Source organism: Chaetodon auriga, chromosome 14 (assembly GCF_051107435.1).
Source record: "Chaetodon auriga isolate fChaAug3 chromosome 14, fChaAug3.hap1, whole genome shotgun sequence".
NCBI lineage: Eukaryota > Metazoa > Chordata > Actinopteri > Chaetodontiformes > Chaetodontidae > Chaetodon > Chaetodon auriga.
In genome coordinates, this window is record NC_135087.1 from 9,810,793 (window position 1) to 9,834,243 (window position 23,451).

The window sequence follows — 23,451 nt, forward strand, 5'->3', positions numbered from 1 at the left end:
GTAAGCTCCCTCTTATGTTGATGTAATTAACAGATACAGAAATAGTGCAACCAGAGATGGAGAGAGCCACTGACTAATTCCTACCACAAGGTGGCAAGATGGTGACATGAAGGAGAAACAGTTTATTTCCAAATATTTATTCTTGGCTGAAAAGACTTTCTACACTTGTTTTTTTTTCCAATGGCATACCATTTTCTGTTCAATAGATACAGTTTATACATAGTTTGTACAATAACCAATATTCATAAAAGCAGAATTTTACATTGTGTACATTATAAACAACATACCTGTACATGGACAAAACACGTGCACCGTGGCCACAAAACTCACTTTTCAGTGTCCACGCTAAGACTCGATCAGTATCTTAAAACCAAAAAACACAAAGCAAATTTACACAGGCCTTAAAAAGATCCAGTTAAAATACACCTCAGCGTCTGCTGAGACGGATTTTTCTCCAGTTAAGTAAGATCGCTGCCCGTGTGTCTGTACTAACAACAAAAACATGAGGGTAAGACAAATGAGGGATTAACAGTCACTTCACTTTGGCCATTTGCAACTTAAGTTGGCACCTTGAATTGATAATACAGGCAAAATATTCCAAATGAATGTTGGTTAAAAGATACTTTATGTAAACTTTGTGATGCCTGTAAGCATCGTTTCTGTACAGGTGAAGTTCGTCATTCTAAAGCTGCGGCAGGAAGTGGACACGTGCTGGTCAGATGTGCTCATTAAGAGTCAGGAGGCCATTTGTAACAGCGGCTCTGCAGAGCAGCATGTCTCACCGGAGTGAAAACACACGTGGCAGGTGGAATATTGTTAACTAGAGCCTCACACTAACACTGACCACCACAGCCAGCTGCACTGCGCGGTGAGTTACATCTGAACACGGTCATAATTTACGGGATCTAAGGCGAATTCATTATGTTTAATTTCATTGTTTCTCGGCATCGATTGGCATGAATAAACACACATCACTGCAATCAAACAAGCAATAAATGACACTGAATGAGAAAACTTTCCTTCATATTGTCCAAAAAGATAACACAGCTTTCAACTTTACAATGTAGACATTTAGGCACTTTGTCTTGACAGAATATTTAAAGGTTCAGCACTCAAGAGTTTTCATGATTTAAAAAAAAAAAGGGATGAAAACAAAGAGTATAAAATGAATTGTCCAGTTTTACTCTCAACCCAAAAACCTGCTCAGTCAATCTTTTACTTCACTAATCAGCTGCGCGATGCATTTCTGCTTCCCGTTAATCCAGTGTTTTACAAAGACCGACCCACCATCTCCCACCCCTCTCTGCAAGGACAACCCCCCTTGTGCACTGAGAGAATATGTACATTTGTGTTTTAGCTTTGTTGTTTGGTGGGTACTGGGGCTTTTTCAACATGAAATCTGCCCGTAGCAAGCAAGTAGCACAGTCAAATCACAGGCTATACATTAGCATCGCTCTGCTAAACGTAGCCCTGTATATTCTTATTAAGTTAAACGCAGCAACAAAGCCATCATGTGACCTCTGGTGTACCACCAGTTTGAATCGTCTGAGCTCTGAGCTCCACCATCAAACCTTCATATGAGACAGTCAGAGCTTCACCCGCTCTGTCTTCATTAGTATAGAAACGTCCTTCATTATCAGAACCAACAGATACCAAACAGCAACCCAAAACATATCTATGTCAAAAGTGACCTTCATCAGCTGTTTTTGATGCACATCTATAATAATGACTTCTTTTTTAAATGCAGCTTAACATTGGTTCATTATGTACAGCTAAGTACTGTGAAAGTGCTGGGTTTAATTAAGCGATAATGTATGTAAAAACTAACATAATACTGTTTGGAGGCAGGTCACATGTCTGTGCTCCTTCATGTGGTGTCACGTCTTTCTTCTCTATCCACATATAATTCCTTCAGCCCTGTCTGATTTAATACAGCCAAACACTGACCGCTACATTGAAGCTGCATCATCACAGTGCGGTTTGGCATAAACCCGGAGCTCCATCCCACCGTCATCTGTGATGACTCGGGCCGGACAGACACCTGTGCTTATATGAGCCTGGAGTTGCGGAGGTACTGGATGAGGACCCTGTAGATGAAGGTGTACTGAGCCAAGGTCTGAACCATCATCATTCTCTGAGCACGAACCTTCAGCAGGACCTTTGGGATGTCCAGCGTCTGAAAGAGACAGACTTTTAGTATGAGACAGACACAGACCAAGAACAAGTACGCTGCACTACACGGGTTTTATAGTGTATTTTCTGCTTTTGGGACAGCGAGGAGCTCACCTCATTGTGCTCTAGACAGGCTATCATGATCTCAGACAGGATGACCACTCCAGATCGTCCCACTCCAGCACTGCAGTGGACCACCACAGGCAGGTTGGTGTTCTTTGGGTCACTGATGCTGTTTGTGTGTCTCCTCACAGACTGGACCTCCTCCAGGTAAGCTGGAAGACGAGAACACTCACGTTAGGTTTGAATCTGAAGGCACATGAGAAATGAATACAGCAGTTTTGACACTTTGGTGTCCTTTTCAGACTTCTATGAGCTCATCTCCACCAGCTGTCTTTACTTTACTTCCTACAAGACTGATTTTGTGTCATCGCACCACATGGATTATTCTTTCGGGTAGATCATAAAAGCATGATGACCACAAAAGGATTAACTGGTCCCACTCACTGAGGAAGCCTTTGAAGTCCTCAGGACAGCCGTGGTCAGGCCAGTCTGTGTACTGCAGGTGCCAGACAGTCCTCTCCTGGCCCGTCAGGAGGTGTTTGATCTTCAGCCCTGTGGTGGCGTAGCAGCTGGACTCTGTGCGGAACCGCGTCGTGATCTTGAAGCGGCCGTACGTCACCGTGTTGTGTCGCGAGCCAAGTCGGGGCCAATAGCGGAAGCTCTTTTCTCGGCCGCTCTCCTGGAGGAAGCAGATGACACACAAAAAGGGTCAGTCTGGGCAGTGACAAGGAACTCAAAAAAAAAAAAAAAGCGGAGGCGTAAATATTCAACAGACGCACCTCCTCAGCAGTGACCATGGCAATGATGGAGACACCCTGTTCCCACACCATCTGCCAGAAGTCCTGACACGTGTTTGGCAGCGGACCCTGCGTGGCAATGTAGCTCCACTCCTGTCCACCCACTGTTACCTAAGGACACAGGACACAAGTTATCCGTCACAGGATCTCATCTGTGATTCTTCTAACAGCCGAGAGCCAGATCAGCAGAAAATGGAAATGACTCTGCGTCAGAACAGTCTATTGTGTCAGAGACAGAGGAGTGAATGTGACTGAGCAGCAGTCATTACCTTCCCACAAACCACCAAACAGCCCCGTGCGAGTAGCATGCCTGCTTCTCATGAGCAGATGTAACGGACAGGAGTATTTGGATGTCTGGATGATAACATTAATCTCTACACAACTTACTTTAATATGTGATGCATTGATGTATCCTGTGTTGTTCTCTTTGGTGGGAACCAGCTCCACGCGGGTGCTGTCATAGGGGAGGACGTCTTGGAAGCGGTTTTTGTCTCCGCTCTCCGGCAGCTGGGCGATGGTATATTCCGCTGACGGATGGCGCTTTGGGATACTCTCGTACTCCTTTAACAGCTCTCCCCGCTCCATATGCTGCTCTAGAAATTTACACTAACACACACAGAGAAGGAAACAACATCACCCCCATGAACAGGTTTTCCTCATTTTGACTTTGCCTTTGAGATGTATAGTATCAATTCCTGATCTCTGGTCAAGATTTAATCAGCAGTGATACTTTGCATGACATATAAATGAATGAATTAGATTCACAAAGAGACAAAAAATCAAAAATCCCTGTGAAAAGTGGATTAGAAGACAAATCTGCAGAGAGACTGAAACCTAATTAGCAGCTCATTTGTACTTTACTTTCTATTACTGTATTTTTACTTTCTATTACTGTGGAAAGAGGTGGAGTTATGCATTCCATAAGAGGACATCCTTTCCTGTAAACTGCTGACTGGTGTTGCAGCAGGATTTTGGATGCATGACAGTATAAAATCTGGTAGTGAAAATCAGTTTGTATGGATCTCCTCCTTTAAAACAAATCCGCTTTTTTGCTCTCTTGCTTCGGTACTTTTGCAACTGCCAAAACACCAACGTGACACGCAATATAATCCTAAAATTTCCTCATGATCACGATCATGATGCATCACGACGAACAAGGCTGCTGTGTGTCCTTCATGCATCCTTCAGAAAGAGGCCTCACCTACCGGGAGGTTTTGAATACCAACACGACCAGCAGCTCCTGCTAATGAGCTTGTTCCTGGCCATAACAAGGTTCCTAAATGGGAAGTCATTAACAATACACATGTAGCAACCCTCACATGTCTCTTAAAGACCTACGGCCTAAACAAAGCGTTACCTTTGTTTTTGCTTCACGAATCCACATTTCAAGAAGCCAACCACGAACTCTGAAGTGCCCTACCTTCTCGTCATTAGAGGCTCTCTCCGGCTCGTCCTTGATCTCGTTGTGCATTGGCTGCCTGGACACGGACAGGCCGTTGAGATGGGCCACCTTCAGAGGGCCCATCTTCTTCACTTCTGACCTCGCTCCTTTCTTCATGCCCTGGTAAGACAACAGAGTGGAGACAGAGAAAAAGTGAGGATGACTGTGGGTGAGCCTCACTGACAGAAAGCAAGTATACAAGAGGGAGGGACAGCGCAGCCTCGCTGGGTGCTTTGTGGGAGAATGTCACCTATCCGGTTCTCCAGGGTAGTCCAGCTACATTCTTTCAACATGTGTCAAAGTGAAGACTGCTTGCGTCATTCAAAGATGGCTAATGAAACTACCCCTAATACTTTGTACGTGCACACTCACATGATCTCAGTATGAGACATAGGTGTGTTGAAAAAAAAAAAAAAAAACCACAGGTAAACAACCCATTATTTTAGAAAACTGAAGACACCAGGGGGAGGGATTGTTCACCGCCTGGAACTGGTTCTCTGAAGTATTAAAGTGCAGCTACAAGGAGGATAACGCTGCAGTGTGACTGAATGTTTTGATATGTTAGCTGTGAATTAAGTAAGACATTAATACGATGGCTCTAAGCTTAGCAGGAGACTCACCGCAGGGGGCAAGCCCTCAACTGTTTTCTTCCCAGGAGGCACATCAGACACAGGCCTCTTCTTGAAGTCTTTCTTAGTCTTCTGTTTGGCCTGGCCACTCAGGTCACCCTCGGAGACCGACGGCATAATCCTGGGCTGTCGTAAATCTGACAGCAGGTACAGAGGCTCGCTCTCCTGGATCAGGGGGTGAACCTTGTAGGTCAGGGAGCTGGTAATAGAGGGGTCGAGAGAGGAGCCTATGGGGTACGCTGGAGGCGGCTCCATGGGAGTCTGTTGCTGAGACGTCAGAGAGGAGAGAGAAGTCAAGCTGTGATGCTGCTGTGGCGGCTGGTCGGGAACAATCGCTGCTACCGTATCCTGAGAAAGAGGAGTGTGACGTCCGCTGTCGTCCTCAAACTCCTCTTCTTCACCGCTGCTGTGAACCAGCATGGTGGCATCCGAGAGGGACTTTTTGTGCCCATACTGTACGTCCTCCTTTATGTCACCCCTGTCCTCCGTCTTTGTACGTTCCAGAAACACGTTGAGCTGAGAGCCCTGAGAGCGGCCGCCACGCAGGACAGGAGGGGGCGTGGCGGTTTCAGCCGCTGAGGAAGACATGGCCCGCTCTTTGACCCTCATCCCCTCGAGACTGTGCGCTAATCCAGCAATCTCAATGGAGTTACGCTTCTGAGCGTGGTATGGGTGTCTTTGCGGGGGTCCACTGAACAGAGGCTCTGACACTTCCTGTAAAGAGTGGGCAACAGGCAGGCTGTCCTCCTGGAAAGTCTGGACTGAGTGGTGTACACGCCTTGTGATGATCAGGTCCGGGTTGCTACTGCTAACATACAGGTGACGCGACAGGTCAGGTGTGCTGTTGGCAGGCCGGGGATGGGCGTACGGGTAGGGTGGAGGCGGTCTGTACACATGTGTTCTCATGATGTTAGGAGCTGGATACTCCTGTGCCTGCTGTAACTGGACATTGGTGAGCTCTGGGACACTGACTGCTCCCACTACAGGCCTCCTCTCTGTGGGGTAGGGGTATGGAGAGGGGCTGTGGAAGCTGGAGCCCAGATGGAAGGGATAGTGGTGGTGCTGGGCTGCTCCGCCATGCTCCCCTCTGATCTCTGGCTGGCTGTAAACTAGAGGGTCTGGTCTGCTGTAGGCGTACGAGTTTCCAATGTTCAGGTTCCTCATGGAGTGGCTCTGCCGGTGCTCTTGAGACAAAACCATCCCTCCTCCTGCTCCTCGGGTCTTCTGACGCATCACTGTCTCATAATCAGGAGTGGCACGGTAGGAGGGTGGGATGAGAGCGCTGTGGCGATGCGAGGGGACGTAGTCCGGCCTGGTAATATCGCTAGTGATAGAGGGGTTGGAGGACATGGGTGAGGGCTGCAGGTAGTGTTGGGGATTAGTCAGCGAGCTGGTGCTGTGGGCGCTGTACACGCTGCCGTTACGTAAACGCCCTCCGCTGCCGTATTCCAGAGGAGAGCAGTCCAGGCTGGTCTGGGAGTGGTAGTAATAACCGTTCTGACTGTTCATGTACAGGTTGTCTGTGAGAGAGCAAAACAGCGCTGCATTAAAATCTAGCTGACGATGGTGCAGCCAATCACAGTGCAAAAAACTTATGAGCATGTAATAACTTTCAATGTTACCCCATGCACTCATTTTCAGGTTGCTAATTGCAAGCCACTCTCTATAGAGGAGTTACCTTGTGATGAGGTGTAAGGCTCTGTGAAATGTCCATTGTAGTGCATTTGTGGAGGGGGCATCATGTAGGCCTGAGGCTTTGGCTGTCAATCAACAAGACAGGCATTCAGTTACAGCAATATAACCGTGCGGTTGCACACTCCTTGATAATGATTTCAATATGCATCATGTCGTGCAATGCAAGCATTACCAGAGATATTCTAGTAGAGGATCTCCGTCTGACTGGGTTGACGACTGTGGGCTGGGTTTGGCTGGTGGGAAGACAAGGGTTGGTCACAAAAAGATGACAATGTAATACTAATAACATTTTTTCCGATACCTTTACTGTGTCCTTCTGCCATTTAACTTTTAAAACACATACATACAGCGAAATGTCGATCAGGTCAACCCATCAAACTTAACATATGTTGCTCAACTCGCTCAAGTTCACAAAGCAAAGTTTTTGCTGCAGTACTGGAGAAGAATTTTGTTTGACCTGTATTGACCAAAACATGGCAAACTTCTCTGTTAAATATCAAATAAGAAGCCAAATAAGGACTTGGCCTGAATAAAATACAGTCAAAACTTTGAAAATTTGAGCTATTTGCACAAAGAAAAAATACAAAGTGAACACGAATCTGAAAAAACAGTCAGTGCTAACTTTCAATACTTGATTCTATTGACACACTTCAGTCAGCACTCTACAAGCCCTGAAGTTTGATATCTAGGCCAAGTGAAAGGCTGACTAAGACCAAGATTAAAGACAGATACTGAATGAATTACAGGACTCTAACACATACTGAATCACAGATTGTAATTCAAAAGTATAAAATGACCTTTAAGTCAAAACTGCTGGTCGAACGTACACGACCACAAAAAATAACAAATAATAGATCAACTATAATAAATTTCTTATTCCTGTATGAACAATCATTACATGCTTGACAACCCAAAGCCATTTTCAGATACAGACAGCCTGTTGGCTGTGGCACTGATGGGCTAGGGTAACCAGAAGGGGATGTGCACTGGCACCTGCTTAATAGGCATACTGTAGGTGGTGGCTGACAGTGTTGCTCACCCCTTATTAGAAGGCAGAGAGGGACGAGAGAGCATTGGAAAGCGAGGAAAGGATAGAGTGAGAAGGGACTTCTGGGAGCCCTCAGAAGGCAGGGGGTCACACTCCTCTCTGAAGAGAGAGGAGGGTAGAAGTGAGGCTACACCAAAGAGGAGACACATGCACGAGACGACAAAGAACAAAGAGACAGGAACTCGGCTAGACGTGTTAAAAACACTTACAGGCTACTCTTGTTAATCTTATAAAACTTGAGCCTGGCCAGACACATCCGGCACACATATTTGGAGGTTTCCATGTCTTCCTGTGCAAAAAAGGAAAAACAAAAAACATTAGATGTTGAAACAATTAGTACAGAGGTTGTGTTTGTTCAGTTATCTCAGAGCATTCCTGTGTTTGCCCTCAAATACTTCTGCGTTGAGTTTCAGCTAATGGCATGTGACTTGATGACCCACACATTCATAACATACCCAAGCAGCCTCGGCTACAGCTCTAACCACACACAAACACAGGTGTATTGTTGAGACTAGCTGATGGTACGCTCCGCAGCGAATTGCCAATTTTGCTAAATCAAATCAGAGCCTGAAATGTCCCAGGGGACGGTGAGAGAAGAGAAGGTGCGACGGCAGCAGAGACTTACAGTCTGGAACTGAACACTCTCCTCTCTGTTGGTTAGCTCCAGGGCAAAGAAGGACCTGTTGTGACTCATGTTGTTAATTTCATTCCACCTACACAGCCAATTTAAGCACAGTGGCAGAGAGAGAAAGAGGAGGGAAAAAAAAAACACATGAAGTCATGGTGGTCACAAAATCTTGCTGCACTTTTAAAGAGACTGTGGCGCTGCTTTAACAATGAATAATAAAAACCACACGTGTGGGAGTCGATCAGAAAGGTATCTAGTACCCATAATGGTATGTAGATAGATACAACTCAGCCAAGGTCAAGAATGTTCATGTGCTCACTTGAATGACAGACAATGGTCCCACAGTTCTTATCAGCTGCCACAATCTAAATCACTCATTTCCTCTTGGGCCACATTCACGTGTAGAAAGCATTAAGTGATGCAGCAGGAAGCAACCTTCACCTAAGAATAGCTGTGAGCTGTGCCCCAAAATTCAGTCGACGCCGACAGAATCATCTGATTCAATATAATTACTGCTCAGAGTCACAAGTTTCCAGAGAGAGCTTTAATTTGGCGTTTCATATTTAGAAGTAGATCTTATTTCGTGACATTTAAGCAATGATGTAAGAGCCGAACAAACATTCTCCAATTTGTTTTTGGACTTACCTAAATAAGAGAAGCGGTCTGCCATTTTTGTGCTTGACAAAGATGCCCTCGAGGCAGGATCCCAGGCTAACATCTGTGCCTGTACTGTCCTGTTCAGATGAAAGCAGAGGATAAAGACATTCAGAACAGACTTTTAGGTAGAAGAATTCAGACTATTTGTGTTTTCTTATAGTTCTCTGATCACACTGTGCAGCAGTAGTGATAATATGCAGCTTACATATAAGCCAATGTCATGCTTCTTCAGTACTGTTGAGGCCCACAGGTTGGACCTCATAAACTTACCTTGGCTTGATAGCTTTCCTGGCCATAGCCTTCCATCTTCTCCACCTCCTGCATGTACAACATCTCTGCCTCTGGGGCTGATAAACCCCTGAAAAACAAACATCAAAACCCACCAAACCGTCATCAACAAAGGAAGACAACCAGGCAAAGCAGTGCATAAATGTATGGTACAGTCATTCAAACAAGTCACTGTGTCATGGTAACAGGTTGAGCAGTGAAGAAAAATTTCCAGTGTGACTTAAAATGAAACAGGCTAAATGGAGTGATGAGAGGCAGCCATCGTTTAAGACAAAGTGCTAAAAAAGGATCTGGTACCAGGCCACACACACAACAGGCTGGCTGATGCTGTGAACACCTGCTCACCTGAAGGACTGATAATGAAGAGCCACTTTCTGAGTGGCCTCTTCCAGCACTCGCTCATCCTGGATCCAGTCCTGCAAAGACAGACAGACAGACACAGGATTGACACAACGCTGGGGTCAAACACACATGAGCACAAGACAGCTGCAACAACTTTGATTTCACACGTAAAAACTTAAACACTTACTATAGGGAACAACACAAACTTCTGGAGGAACTCCTGGGAATCATACCGATTGAAGTCTCCAAAGTCAGCTGTGGACCAAAGAAAAAAAAAAGACATAATAAGTGAGTAAATACAGCAATGATCTCTGAAAAAACCCTATTGCATGCTCATTTCTGGATTTAACACGAGGCAAAATAGGCACGCAACAATTGCAGAATGGTGTCATGCCTTTTGGAAAGCTGCAGCGTTTGATGACAAGAAAGACTAATTTTAGGAGAGGAGGGGCCCGTTTGTTATGAAAGGGAATTGCTTCAGCGTCTGACAACGTGGAAGTCCAAAACTGGTACCAGCTTCAGCCTGCCTGCTGGCAACATTCACAACAATGCTGGGTATCCCAAGCATCAGCACTGCTCAGAAGCTGCAACTGCCCTTCACTCCAAAATATCCTCGCCAGGGACACAAAGTAGGAACTAAACAACTTTATTGACAGCATAAGGTTGCATGACAACTTGGCAAAGACTAAATCTTAAAGGGGTTTTTTGCAAGAAGTTTCCTTTGGCGCTACTCCAGGGCACATATTGCACACTGGTCATTTGAACATGGCTGCAACAGTAAGTGATCTCAGCGGCTCTGCTATGCTAACACCCAGGCCGGCAAGTTGCAGTGCCTGATATAACTTTGCCAGCAGTGTTTGAGATTCTTCTGGCTGGGCAAAAGTTGGAGGACGTGTCAGGGCTAAAGCTCATGCAAGGGGAGTTCACAAACTGTTCTTCTAAAGCCTTGGGCGAGTGGCTGAACAGAGGTTTCAGACAAACTACTGTGAGCAGCAGACACTCGACAAGACACGAGGTGGAAATAAAAAAAATGTGGTTAAGAATACTTGAAATTGCACACTAAGTCCCATTTCTCGAGCCCTGCTTCTAGCCACTTTAGCAAAAATCTTAATGAACAGGAACAAACTTCCTGTTCAGAAATCAGGCTTAAGGTCCTATTACACAGCAAATATTATACATTCATATTACCTTGCACTGCCAGGCTAGCTAAACGAATAGCTTGTTCTAGTGAACATGAGATCCTGCCCTCCAGAACATCCTTCTTCAGCTGTAGATAATACTGATATCTGTCAAGAAAGAGAGGGTTACTCAAGAGCTGAGAATACACAAGCAGCCATTGACCAAATGTGTTCTTGGTTGAGAAGCAAAACTTCTCAAATACAGAAGATAAACTGCTGCAAAGCTAATAAGGTTAGGAGGTCAGACAAGACACCTAGTGTCACTGTAGGAACATCACCTTGTGATCTCCTGTTGCAGTTGGGTGACACTGGGTATGTAAAACACGACTCCAAAGTAAACGGTGGGCTCCAGCCCGTACTTGTCCAGCTGCTTTTTCAGCGGCTTCTCCAAGTCAATCCATCTCTGCTGGTTCTGCTTGTTGAAGTACCACAGGCTGAAGTATGTTATCTGCCAAGCAAAGACAGCAAGCACAAACATTATGCCTGAAACAACAGTGGTATCGTGGATTCTGAGACAACATATAATGGTTTTACTACTGTAGTAAACTACAAGGAATGCATACTTATCAAGACACACATGAAGTATTAAACTTTAAACACTATTATTTAATTATTGAGAACAATATCACACATATCTCCTGTTTAGTCGCTTATTTTAAGTGCACAAAACTGCAGGTCTTCTCCTAATCATCTACAGAACATTCAAAACATATGCAGACCTGAAAATTCAACCACTGCAATTTTATCTACATTTATAGGCTGTTGGCTCCCCCTGTTTGGTCTTGTGACTGTCTGAACATCCGACAATAAACACTGGTACGTGAAGTAACCCCTGTAGGCTCGTTGCTTTACGAAGGACAGTTGAGCTGATCTGCAGCCACTCTCAAAACACTACATGAAAATAACTTGCCAAAATAACTGTTTTACTGCAGATAATATTGATTAGCAACCATGAGGAAATGTCCTCATTACATTTTACCAACATCAGGCAGAAGCTGCATTCACACAGATTTTTAAACACAGGACTGTTTACCTATGCAGCACAATCATTAGCAGTGGCTGAAGTGTGACACTGAACTCTGGTTGTCTGATGACTGATAACAAACATCAGTCCAAGTGTTGATAACAAATCTACTTTCTAAATCAATTACAGTGAAAGAGCCTGCACAACCATTCGATCGAAGACTGAGAGAACCACATGATTGCACAATTGTCCCAGGCATTTGCAACCGCATACTAGACAATCTCTAAACGAGGGTGGAGGCCTGTCAGAAGCACGACTACAGACCACTGACAAATGAAGCCTTGCTACATTACGCAGCAAAATAACAGACACTGTCACATAATGCAAGTTCCCACGCCAGATCGGCTGCACATTCAGCAGTATCTACTGTGGATATGAGGTGCAACGAGGAAGGGCAGCACTCAGGCTTTCATCTCTTTCAGTTCATGATTAACAGGTGGTGGCACTGTGTGACTATAGACACCGTATGCAGAAAAAAAGCTTGGTGCATTATTCAGGCCTGACTCAGAACTGCTTTTCTTGGACCATATAGTCCATGCTATGTGAGAGCTGACACTTCTGTCTGAATTCAAATTTCAAAAGCATACACCGTATGTTTGCTAGTGATGAGCTGGTTATATAAATGTAATGACATGTAAATGCAGTGTAGGTATTCAACGAGTTCCTAAGTTATGTTATCAGCAGGATGAGGATTATGAGACACTATATAATATGAGTAAACAATGACGAACTGTTATCTCAGTTTCTGTGGTCCCGCTCACCAGCTCCAAGACAGAATGTGACAACCTGAACGTCAACATTTTCTTGCTGAGGTGGCGAGTCTCAAAAAAAGTCTGTAGAAAAGAACAATCAGTACTTGTAATGCGTGAAAACATGTACATACCTCTCTTAACTCGAGTCTCTGAGCAACTGCCTCCAAACATTCCTGCCCAGTGCTCTCCACCGAAAGTGTGAACTCAACAAACTCCCCATTGAGCAGCTGAATCCGAGTGACGAGACAGCTCTTGCTTGAAACAGTATACCTTCGAGTCCTTTTGAGTTTTAAGCCAAATGGCAAGGGCATGTTTCACACTTCTTCGAGAGGGAGGTCTTCACTTAGTCCAGAGAAATTATTCTCCTTGCTGACCCCAAGAAAACTGCGCGGATGCTCCGAGGCATGAGGTTCATGATCAGAAAGACAGACCTGAGAAGTCAGAGGAGACACATGTCAGAACATCTCCAAAACACTACAATACACAAAGCACTAGCTAGAAAAGGGGATGCAAAACAGGGTGAATCACAACTTAAGTGGTCATACTCATCACCAAGGACTATGTTACCATACTTTGGCATATGGTACAGGATTTGACACCCGGTCTGTCACCCTGAAACAGACGCCAGACTAGACAAACACAAGTCTTAAAGAAAGTAATCCTCTTAAATACAGCATTTTGTTTTAAGCGACCTAACTCTCTGATTTGCTACCACTTGGATTAGCTTAACGTTACCATCTCTCATACAGTTGATGGGTTTAAACACTGCAAAAACTATTAAAAGCAAATGGCAATTTGTGGTGGGCTACCTGGTCCGTATTATTAAGGTTGTCTATAATAAGGTTTGCTAGCCTTTTTCCCAAGATTGTGGTTAGGTTAAGCCCCTTCCGGTGCATAGCCTGATCCAAACACTGACAAGAGGGACCTGATTCAACACGCAGCAAGCTACTACTGACGAACACAACACTGCAAAATCCCTGTTACTTTCCACCTCAACCATGCATCCATTTTATTAGAAATTATTTACTTTACAACGTACAGCGTACTTCACTACAAAGTTCGAAGAAGTTTGTTCCAAATGTTTTACATTTCTCACACTAACTAGCCGATTTTCATTGAAAGCTTCCATATATCATCGACTAACATCGTTAACTAAGTACAACTAGCATTACATTAGCTTTACCGCTTGCATGCTAACTTATGTTCCAGCAAATAGACGACACCCTTGGGAAGCTGACGTCGCCGGTAAATATTTTGGCCAAAAACATTAACGTTACCGTTAGCCGCCAAATGCAGTTTAGTCCTCCAACAAGGATTCGCTCCCGAGAGATTCCGCCATCAATGTTAATGGATTACTACTTTTTAGACTCTTATCGCAATGAGAGTGCTCATTACTCTGTAGTTTGTTTATGGATCAAAAGTAGTTAACGTTGCACTCCATGCCTCTTCGTCCGACAGTTCACTCAAGTTCCAAGCGTGTTTCGCTTCCTGGGATTGGTGGAGCAACAAGCGTATTCCGTCTACATCCGCGGATCTATAGCTCTAACAACAGAGGTTCAGCGATCGATAACTCGCCAAATAACACCGGAACATTATCTGACTCTGAATAACTTTCTACAAGACATATGGTTTATCGTACTGTCTTGAGTAGACGCGTCAAAATGTATTGTAGTGCCTCCGTGGCGGAGGAATACATGGAGGTTTACAGAGCCATGACATCAGACAGCTGGAATGCCGAGCGGTGAAAATGCCAGAAATGGGACAGCTGCCTGGAACTGCTGGTCGCTGACCTGTCTGTTTACCTTTTACATCGACTGACAGCTGTACTGGCAAACACAGATTATTGTGCAATGGAGTTCCCCCCCTTAATTGTTTGCAAAATGGTTCACGACCATCAAATGTAGTAATAATGGCCGTGCTGGTTTTCCTGCGGGTTGCAGGCTGAGAAATTGGCAGTTTGTAAGACGGTCTTAACAGTCAGATCCAAGCACACAAGGAGCAGAAGAATAGAAAATTTATTGCGATTGGAAAGACACTTTTTGGTGACAGTCAGCTCCTAGTAGCTACACGTCAGAGGCATATATCAAGTCAAACACATCAAACAATTTGTTTCTTTGTAACAGTTTCTTTAGAAATCTGAAAATGTAAACTGCTGCTACATCATACTTAAGACTGACTGGGTGGGAACACACTGCAATCCACTCAATCTAAAGGATGCTACACTAATTCCACACACCTGACATCAGTGCAGTACTATTTATTTAATTATTTCAGATTTGCTCATAGTTAAAGGGCAATAATTGAGAAATGTTTAGAGCATTACTCTGAAGGTCAGTTAGAGCTCAACCATCACTTTACAATATCCTAAATGAGAGATTCAAGTCTCTGATGTACTCACAAAACATTGTTGTTTAGGTGAAATTATCATTATAATTTTGTAAAAAGCTAAAAAAAAAAAAAAAAAAATGCAGAATAGGACTACAACACCACACTGGTGGAGCTTGTAAAAACTTGGAAAACACAACCAAATTACAAAACTATACTTTCAGAAACTCCAAATATTACATTTCTCTCTGGAAAAACACTCAATTGGTAACGAAAAAACATTAAAGGACATTCAATCCCTGAATACAGCAAGAGCTCAGAACTTATCATCACTGACAGAAGCAGCTGTATTTGTATGTTGCTCGGCGGTCTCCATGTTGTTGTACTGTGTATTGCTGGACACATGAAGTGACTGTGACAAACTTCTCCCCAGATCCTCAAGCTCTCTGGACTGTCCATCACAACTGACCTCATCTTCATCCTGATGAAATCCTCTGTCACTGGTTATACTGGTGTACTCATGGTTTTCATTGCTGACTTCATTGGCCGCAGTTGGGCCTGTGTGATTTTGATGGAAATCCTCCTCACTGATTCCTGTATTATCGGAAACGTCCTCACTGAGCCAAGGAGAGCTAATGCCTTTTTCCCGATTGTCATCGTCTTCATCCTTTTCATTTGTTTTAGTCGTTGAAGCAGTCCTTTCAGGAGAGCCTAAGGGCGTGGACACCAGTAAGGGATCAGCGTAATCTGGTGAATTGCAGTATTTAATTAGTGACGCGTAAGGGAATGAGTCATTGTTTTCTGTGGTCTTCACTTGGTTCCCCCCTGATTCTTGATGTGGTAGGAATGCATCAAGCAGACCATTCTCTTCTTTTTCAAGCTCTGTGCTGAAGGTGGATATGTTGACTGGCTCTTTAAAATCTTTACGCAGCACTTCCAGGAGGTGGCGCATTTTACCCTAAAAACAAACAACGCAATCAAATGCGTGAGAAGAAGCTGAGGAGCCCTTTGTAACAAGACTTGCTTCACATAGTTAGTATTCTGCATGATGCTACACACTCACCTCATCAAGCTGATGCTGATTCATGTCAATATGGCGCTTTATCACCCGGTCTAAGACCCTGGAGGAGGACACAGACACTTGGACTAAAGCAGTGACACTGGAGGCAGTCACAGGGATTAGCCACTGTCATCGGGGTTGCACATGTTAAACTAACATTAAAGCACAGACGTTTCAACACCTCAACAACAAACCTGTCTGAAATGTGCCCCCTAGACAAGATGTCCTCTGTTACAGCAGAAATGAATTCAAGGTACATCAGTTCTTCCTCCCTGTTGAAGAACAGATGATTCTCTTCACACACACATTATTTCAGATGGTTCTTAGGATTCACAGAAGCATCATGCTGTCAAATCTTTATGTGTATGGCAAACATTTCCCACCATATCAGTAAAAGTTGTATAAGCATTAGACATCATCACAGAGAACTTACTCTGCAGATACAGTCTTCATAATGGGAGATTTCCCGCCATCTGGTGAGACCCTAGAGGATGACACTTAAAAATTATTTTAGAACTTCACACAGAAAATACACAAGATATAACATTGGGCTTAAAGTGGCACACAGTATTTGCATGTCATAATTTTACCCGGACAAGAAATCAAAGAAATCACGGTCTCGGCTCTTGTTTGCTCGACTCTGTTGTCGAGATGCTGAGAAATATGTGCCATTGAAGTCATCCTCAGACCACGCGTGCTCTGTGCTAAATCCCTGTAACACAAAAAGGACTGTACGATGAGAAGGGATATTCAGTATTGTCAAGGTTAACTCATGACCAAATGTTTAACGTGGCTGTTAACACTTCGGTTTAAGAGCTGTTTATAGAGACGATAAAAAAAGCAAAGATTACTGAGCTTAAGCAACAAATAATTACGGCTCACTGCTTTTGATTGTCTTTGTTTGGGTACTGTGTCATCTGCTGTGAGTAATACTTAACTTGTTGTAGTAATGTTCACTGAAATAATTACGCAATAACTACTAAGGCCTGGATCAGATTTTAGGCCTGGTAGAAGCTGTATCTTACACAATATACCCAGGAAGTGCAGTGCAAGCAAGAAAACCCTGATCACTAATCGCCAATGATCTGAGGCAAAACATTTAAAAATCAGTCCAACCACTTCGACACATGTTTTAAAGATGTCTGTGACTCACAAGAAAATTGTCGGAATAATCAGTTTAAATCCTCAAAATTACCTGAGATGGCTCATACAATTCCTGTGTGCATTCCTTGGTTTTTGTGCTGCGTAAAACATCAGAATTCAAGTTATTTTTAACACATTAGAAAATACTGTTGATTGTTTTGAAGACACAAATCTATTTGAGATTCACTGAGATGTTTGGTACCTTCCATGAAATGTCTCCTCTCGCATCTGTGTTGACTGAGTGCAATCCTGAGTAGGTTTCCTCCTTGGTGCTCTGTAGTAGCGATAACTTGACAGGTATGAACTCTTATCTGACTTCAGCGTCTTAGGGGTGAAAGGTTTGTCTTGGGTAAAGTGCTGTGAATGTTTCTGGAGTAAGTCTCCGCTGTACGTCTTCTGAACGGGGTCCTGGAAGGTCTTGTCGCAACTCTGCTCTCCTAGAGCTGCCAGTGAACATGCTGACTGCTTTCTGTGCGAAGACGCTTCTGGGCTCCGGTACTTTCTTTCTGATGCTGGACAGCCGTGATGAAACTGGTTCTGTGAGGCGACTTTAAACGACGGATAAACTATCTCCTTGGCGTGAAAGGAAGTGCTGAACCTTGGGCTGGAGACCGTGGAACTCCTTGAGCAGAGGTAGCGGCTGTCATCATACTGCACAGATAATCTACTCTAAAAAGCAAACATATCGCATATTATCAGATACTGTCCATAGTGAAAAGTTTGAATGAGAAATAATAATGTAGGCTTTGCATCTAAAGCTTCTGAGCACTTGATTTTTTTACCTGGGCTGAGGAGCAGGAGGCTCTGCTATTCCTCTGTGAGAGAGAGTGGGCCGACTGAGGACGACCCCCTTTCCTCAACCGCTCCTGTCTGATCTGGTCATTGTCTGCAATCAGACAATGAAAAAAATAACAGACACAGGTTTTAAATCTTGTTAACTTGTCCACATGGTGTTTTTTAATGCAAGAACTTTTCCAGAGCATCGTTTTGCCACAAAGCTTAAACTGAAGCCTGACGCTGTTCCATCCATTTATCACACACAGGGACACAGCGAGCATGAGCCAACATGTTGGTAAGCTTATTTTTCTAGTGTTTCATTCATTGACTGTGTTCAAACAAATCTGCAGTGTGCTAGATAATGTTAGCCAATGTTAGCCTGCCAAGTTACATGATGATTCATGTCGAATGCTGACAGAACATTTTATATGGCTTGAGGGTGTTGACGAAGAAAGTTACAGCAAGTGTTACTCAAAATAGTGTCAGATAGCTGAGCGGCTGAATGAGGCGATGGCTACATTCATTACAATAACTCTGACAGAAAACTTCACATGACATTGGGGTTGTTGATGAAGAAAGCACGTCATGGTAAAGGTCACCCTCATAAGCTGTTAGGTTAGGTAATGCATATAGCACGTGGGAGAAGTTTCCCTTCAGGGCTTCATATGTCCACACACAGTAAATGAAGGCAAAGGTACAGAGTTACATCTAAGCCATTTTTAGGCATGAAGGGTTTTTTTTATTTTTTTTGGAAAAACTTTTATATTTTAACTTTGATGAATGGAGAGTTTTTAGGGGTAAAATCAATGCTACGAGAGGAACTTTAAAAGAAAAAAGTCACCTTTGGATAATCTAACACAATTATATAAACTGATTCTCTATATCTCCCATGAGTTCTTCTGTCATAAAATTAAATTTACATTAATGTTGAACCCACATATCCTCTACCTGCTGTGTGATTTGTTTCATGCCCTCAAATGACTTTAGGTCGCCCTGAGAAGACAACCGAAGAGTCATTGCACCTGATTGTGAGGTATGTGAAAGAATGGCAAAGCATGACTTTCATTATTAAAAATGAGAAATATACTACCTAGAAAAATGAGCTCAGAAATATAAGATACATCCTCATTTCAACGGCAAAAAGGTGTTTTGAGTTCAAGTAATCATTTAATATTTGATGCCTGGGTACTTACACTTTACACTATGTATCAAGCTTTTGGGTACTGAGGCATCAATGGCAGCTGAGGAACAAGGCAAAAATATAGAATCACAACACATTATTTATCTCATTTTTATGCAGCAGAGATACAGGTTTAAACACTGCAACATATTAGGACTACTGAATGTCATTGTAAACATCATCATGTATTTCTGCCATGGAGCTCACCTTTAGCTGAGTAAACCTTTTTGTAGTGAGACACCATGTGGTCTTTAATGATTGACTGTGTCAACTTGCTGGAGGAGCGAGGGCAGAAAGCTAAAAACACAGAACAGAGAACAGCATTAAATACGCTGTAAAATCAAGCTGTTATCTCACAAATGACCAGTTCTCATTTCACTTATTTCACCTTATAATTTTAGCACATATTAATACTTACGGCTACTTTTCAAAGTCTGTCCTCTCATACCAGGGCTGCATCCCAGTCCAGATGATACACTCCCTAAAATGAATGAGATTTTAATAAATGCTTAACATTTACATCATTTATCAAGCAAGCCTTTGGTGCATTCAGCTTACATCTTTGTAAAGTCAATAACATTGATGGTCAGAAATCAAGCGATTTTAAGACATTGCTTTAGGCTTTGATGGCTTGTGAGAGCAAAGTGTCACTATTGCATTTACTGATAAAGCAATCAAAAGTAACCATATCAGTATAACTGCATTGATTAATACTCCAAAAAAATCCTACAGTCCTTCAGTCAGAGTAATTACTATTTATCCTGTGTTTATCCTGTGATATTTCTGTTCTGGCTCTTGCGTTTAATTTTTATTAGTAGTATCATAAGTAGTATGTAGTTGGTTTTCCAACGTAAGTAATGTAAATACTAATACACACAGCAAACACGTAAAGTGATTATAAATTTCAAAAAACAGAATAACGTCGCCTTACGTGAACTTCCGTTAACTGAAGCGTCGTGTTACGAGCTAGCGTTACTGTTATAGTTCTGGTCTTCAAGTTTAGCTAAGTCTTGACAACAAGCAACGCGAGTAAAAGGCTGAACGCTGTCTAAATAAACTTGAAGCCATATTAGTCAGAGTCTACTCTGTCAGCATGAGTTTATCTTTGAGCTGCTGTCTCAGCATAATTTGAATTTGCTTCCATCTGCCGATTAACTAGCCAAACCGCTAGCTAATGCTAATAGCATCTCCATACCTATTCTCGATTCCATGACAATGTTGCCCTCAGCGTATCCCATTTTCCTTAGAAATACTCTGGGGCAGCGGCGGCAGAGCTTGGATACATCTAGAAACTACAGTGTACGTGACTGTGAACATTTTAACGCTGTAACATAATCAAGTAACGTAAAGGTAACGACCTAATACTAGCTCATTAGCAGACGAGAAGGGGTGCAAAGCTTCCCCGTCGCCATGCTGGTTGCTATGATTGCCTTCGTCATCACGCTCGTGCGTAAGAGGAAGGGCACGCAACGAACCGTCCATCCCCGCGTGCGCAGACACACACACACACACACACACACACACACACACACACACACACACACACACACACACACACCTGTCACTTAACGGGGAAAAGTGAACTGAAGTAACACCATGGCAGAAACGATTTAACTCAACTAATTCAATAAAATCCAGCAGATTAATAATTATCTAAAGCATTGTCATACAATAAATGTTTGACTTTATTTTAATCCCAAATACAGATTGGAACATGCAAACTCCTTTCTGTGTGGAGTTTGCATGTTCTCCCCGTGTTCACCTGGGGTATCCTCCATAAAATATACCCCCACTAAAAACATGCAAGAAGATCACCACCTGACCAATGGTGACAAAGGAACTGGGTCCCCGGGCGCCGGTTGGATGGCAGCCCACCGCTCCTGGTCTGCCGCGGAGGAAGGACGACCAGGATGGGTTAAAGGCGGAAGTTAAATTTCACCAGTGCATGGGCGTGTGTGGGCATGATATGTATCTGTGTGATGAATAAAGGGGATTGTCCCTTCTTCTCTCTTCTCTTCTCTTCAGATATCCACCAGCAACTCTAAATAACTGTTTGAGTCCATAGTATGCAACACATATGCTAATGACAGCAGAAAGAAAGGCAGACAAAATGACTAATATCCCACATGTATAATTGTGTTTCAACATTATGGGATTCATGGCTGGGGTTGTGATATTTTTGGAGTCACAGCCAGCCGATATTGTCCTCACTGGTCATAAAAGAGCAATTAATTAAGAGCAGGGTGACTCAGAAATGGCCTTGTACTTGCACTGATGTGCAATTATATACAACTGCTCTCCAAATAATTCAGTTATTTAAATTTGTCTCATCAAGAAATAAGGCAGCAGCTAGAAATTCATTACTCAGAAAACAGCTCTCAAGGGCCGGAAACAGTGGAACTGGTCTAGAACACTTGACATGTTCCAGGGACCTCTGTCTGGCATCAAGACGAGAGTAGACAGTAGAATGATGCATAAAACATTTTGGGATTTTATTTTGTCATTAGAAAATGGGACTTAGGGGCAAATTGCAACTGAAGATGTTACATTTCTCTTTCAGTGAAGGAGGAATAGGCACATTACCTGTGTACACAGTTCTCACAAACTATAGACCATTTTCTCAGCAGGCATTTTGACTTGTCATAGGTGGAAAGACACAGGGACAATGATGATGGCGACGGTCTTTTCAAGTGCTCCAGGGTCCAAAACATCTAGCAGGTGCACCACGTTTATGAATAACCATGAGATGGCTGGTAGCCATCTTGTTTATTACCAGTGTGCTGTTTCCTGGCAGTTTGCGGCACACACACACACACACCATCTGGCCTGCTGAAAACAAAAAGCACTCAAAGTTGCCTCATTTATAGTAATAGTGTGAAAAATGGACCGATGTGGGAAAACACGGTGCAACAAATATAAATTCTGATTCAACCCACTGTCATGAGAACGTTCTGTCAGCAGCACATTGTTAGTTCTGCCATGTTCCTTGTATTGTTTGATTGACCTTTTAACCCCTCACGTCATTTACCAACAAAGGATGGTGAACTACTTAGTAGTGAAACCGACAATATGTGAAACAGACCTTTTGAACGGCGTATTTAGCTAAGTGGTTAGTGTTTTCAGTTTATTAACATTTAAATCTATTTAAATTGGTCAACTCATACATCATGCTGCGCTCTCTGATTGAAACACACTAAGCAATACCTACATCCCTAATGTTTTCTCATGCTGTTTAAGGTCTTTAAAGACTAGTCAGCTTATCCTTGGAGTGTACCGGGCTTTATTTTCAATTATGATGAGCTGAGAAAATCCTCATTTGGCTTTGATCACAAAAATTACAGTTTGAGCCGTTAAGGCTCCGAAACCTTTTCTGCCCTGAAACAATTTAATGTGATTTGGCTGAATAAATGTTGCTACCCTGAATCTTAATCTTGTGTCTTTATCTTTCCCTTGTGAATCAGATTCAGAGAACCTTTGCAGGAAAAGCACAGGTAGAACACAGGACATTAACAATGGTTCCATTGCAGCCGTTACTAAAATACCATGTAGTCGTCATTGTTATTATTTTCACCTTCATCTGACAAGTCAAGTGTCTATTCAACAGTTTTACTCCACTTTTTCTGTAAATACACACCTGTCCTCCCCTGCCTTGGGTCTGCATGCTGAGTCTGACATTACTGCACACTTTTTCAATAATAATGAAAATAATAATAATAATAATAATAATAATAATGATAAGAGCCAGATTGTTTTGAATCTTCTTCCAACTTACTCACTACTGCCACATCACCGCACATAGACCTAACTGTTACTGTATATGTTTTCACATACCCATGCATACATATACTACTGTCCAGATTGTCCATACCTGGCCTATACTGTATTCATATTCATATCTGTCTCGACTGCATATATCTGATATGTAGTGTATACACTATGTTCATATCATATGCCCAGTTGTTTATTTTGTATACTAAATCACACTCTTCATTACACACACACACAAACTGTATGTATTCACATTACTCTGCACTCAACTGCTTTTTGCACCTGTGGTCAGATGCTGAACTGCATTTTGTTGTCTCAGTACTTGCACTCAGCGCAGTCACATCAATCAAAGGTGGATATAATTTAATGTAATTTATTTAATCAATGAGCAACTTTAGTTTCTTATATTGTGCTTGATTTTCTCTAGTGTTTCTCTCGCTAACATGTTACATTCAGCTCATTTTGTGTCTGTTGTAAGGCAATT

The 23,451-nt window shown here is 42.9% G+C and overlaps 2 protein-coding genes across 4 annotated transcripts; both read right to left on the reverse strand.

Moving 5' to 3' along the window:
- Positions 1–128: 128 nt before the first annotated feature.
- ptpn21 (protein tyrosine phosphatase non-receptor type 21) lies at positions 129–14,162 on the reverse strand. Of its 2 annotated transcripts, XM_076749359.1 has the most exons (20): positions 13,992–14,162; positions 12,846–13,145; positions 11,217–11,386; positions 10,949–11,046; positions 9,948–10,015; positions 9,764–9,834; positions 9,401–9,488; positions 9,119–9,207; positions 8,471–8,558; positions 8,055–8,134; positions 7,837–7,944; positions 6,970–7,030; positions 6,781–6,862; positions 5,094–6,622; positions 4,453–4,593; positions 3,420–3,638; positions 3,015–3,143; positions 2,680–2,914; positions 2,287–2,447; positions 129–2,176 (listed from the first exon to the last, which is right to left on the reverse strand). In XM_076749359.1, the coding sequence occupies exons 2-20, from the start codon at positions 13,023–13,025 to the stop codon at positions 2,048–2,050; spliced, it is 3,726 nt and encodes a 1,241-aa protein (XP_076605474.1). In that variant the 5' UTR covers positions 13,026–13,145; positions 13,992–14,162; the 3' UTR covers positions 129–2,047. The 2 variants fall into 2 exon arrangements, with proteins under 2 accessions (XP_076605474.1, XP_076605475.1); XM_076749360.1 differs by lacking the exon at positions 7,837–7,944.
- Positions 14,163–14,712: 550 nt separating this feature from the next.
- spata7 (spermatogenesis associated 7) lies at positions 14,713–20,630 on the reverse strand. 2 transcript variants are annotated; one of them, XM_076749492.1, is made up of 12 exons: positions 20,395–20,630; positions 19,618–19,680; positions 19,407–19,496; positions 19,213–19,260; positions 18,025–18,128; positions 17,445–17,911; positions 17,295–17,340; positions 16,690–16,811; positions 16,533–16,583; positions 16,294–16,371; positions 16,103–16,160; positions 14,713–15,997 (listed from the first exon to the last, which is right to left on the reverse strand). In XM_076749492.1, exons 1-12 carry the CDS (start codon positions 20,435–20,437, stop codon positions 15,356–15,358), a joined length of 1,812 nt encoding a protein of 603 aa, XP_076605607.1. In that variant the 5' UTR covers positions 20,438–20,630; the 3' UTR covers positions 14,713–15,355. The 2 variants fall into 2 exon arrangements, with proteins under 2 accessions (XP_076605607.1, XP_076605608.1); XM_076749493.1 differs by lacking the exon at positions 20,395–20,630 and adding an exon at positions 20,131–20,212.
- Between the last annotated feature and the right edge of the window lie 2,821 nt (positions 20,631–23,451).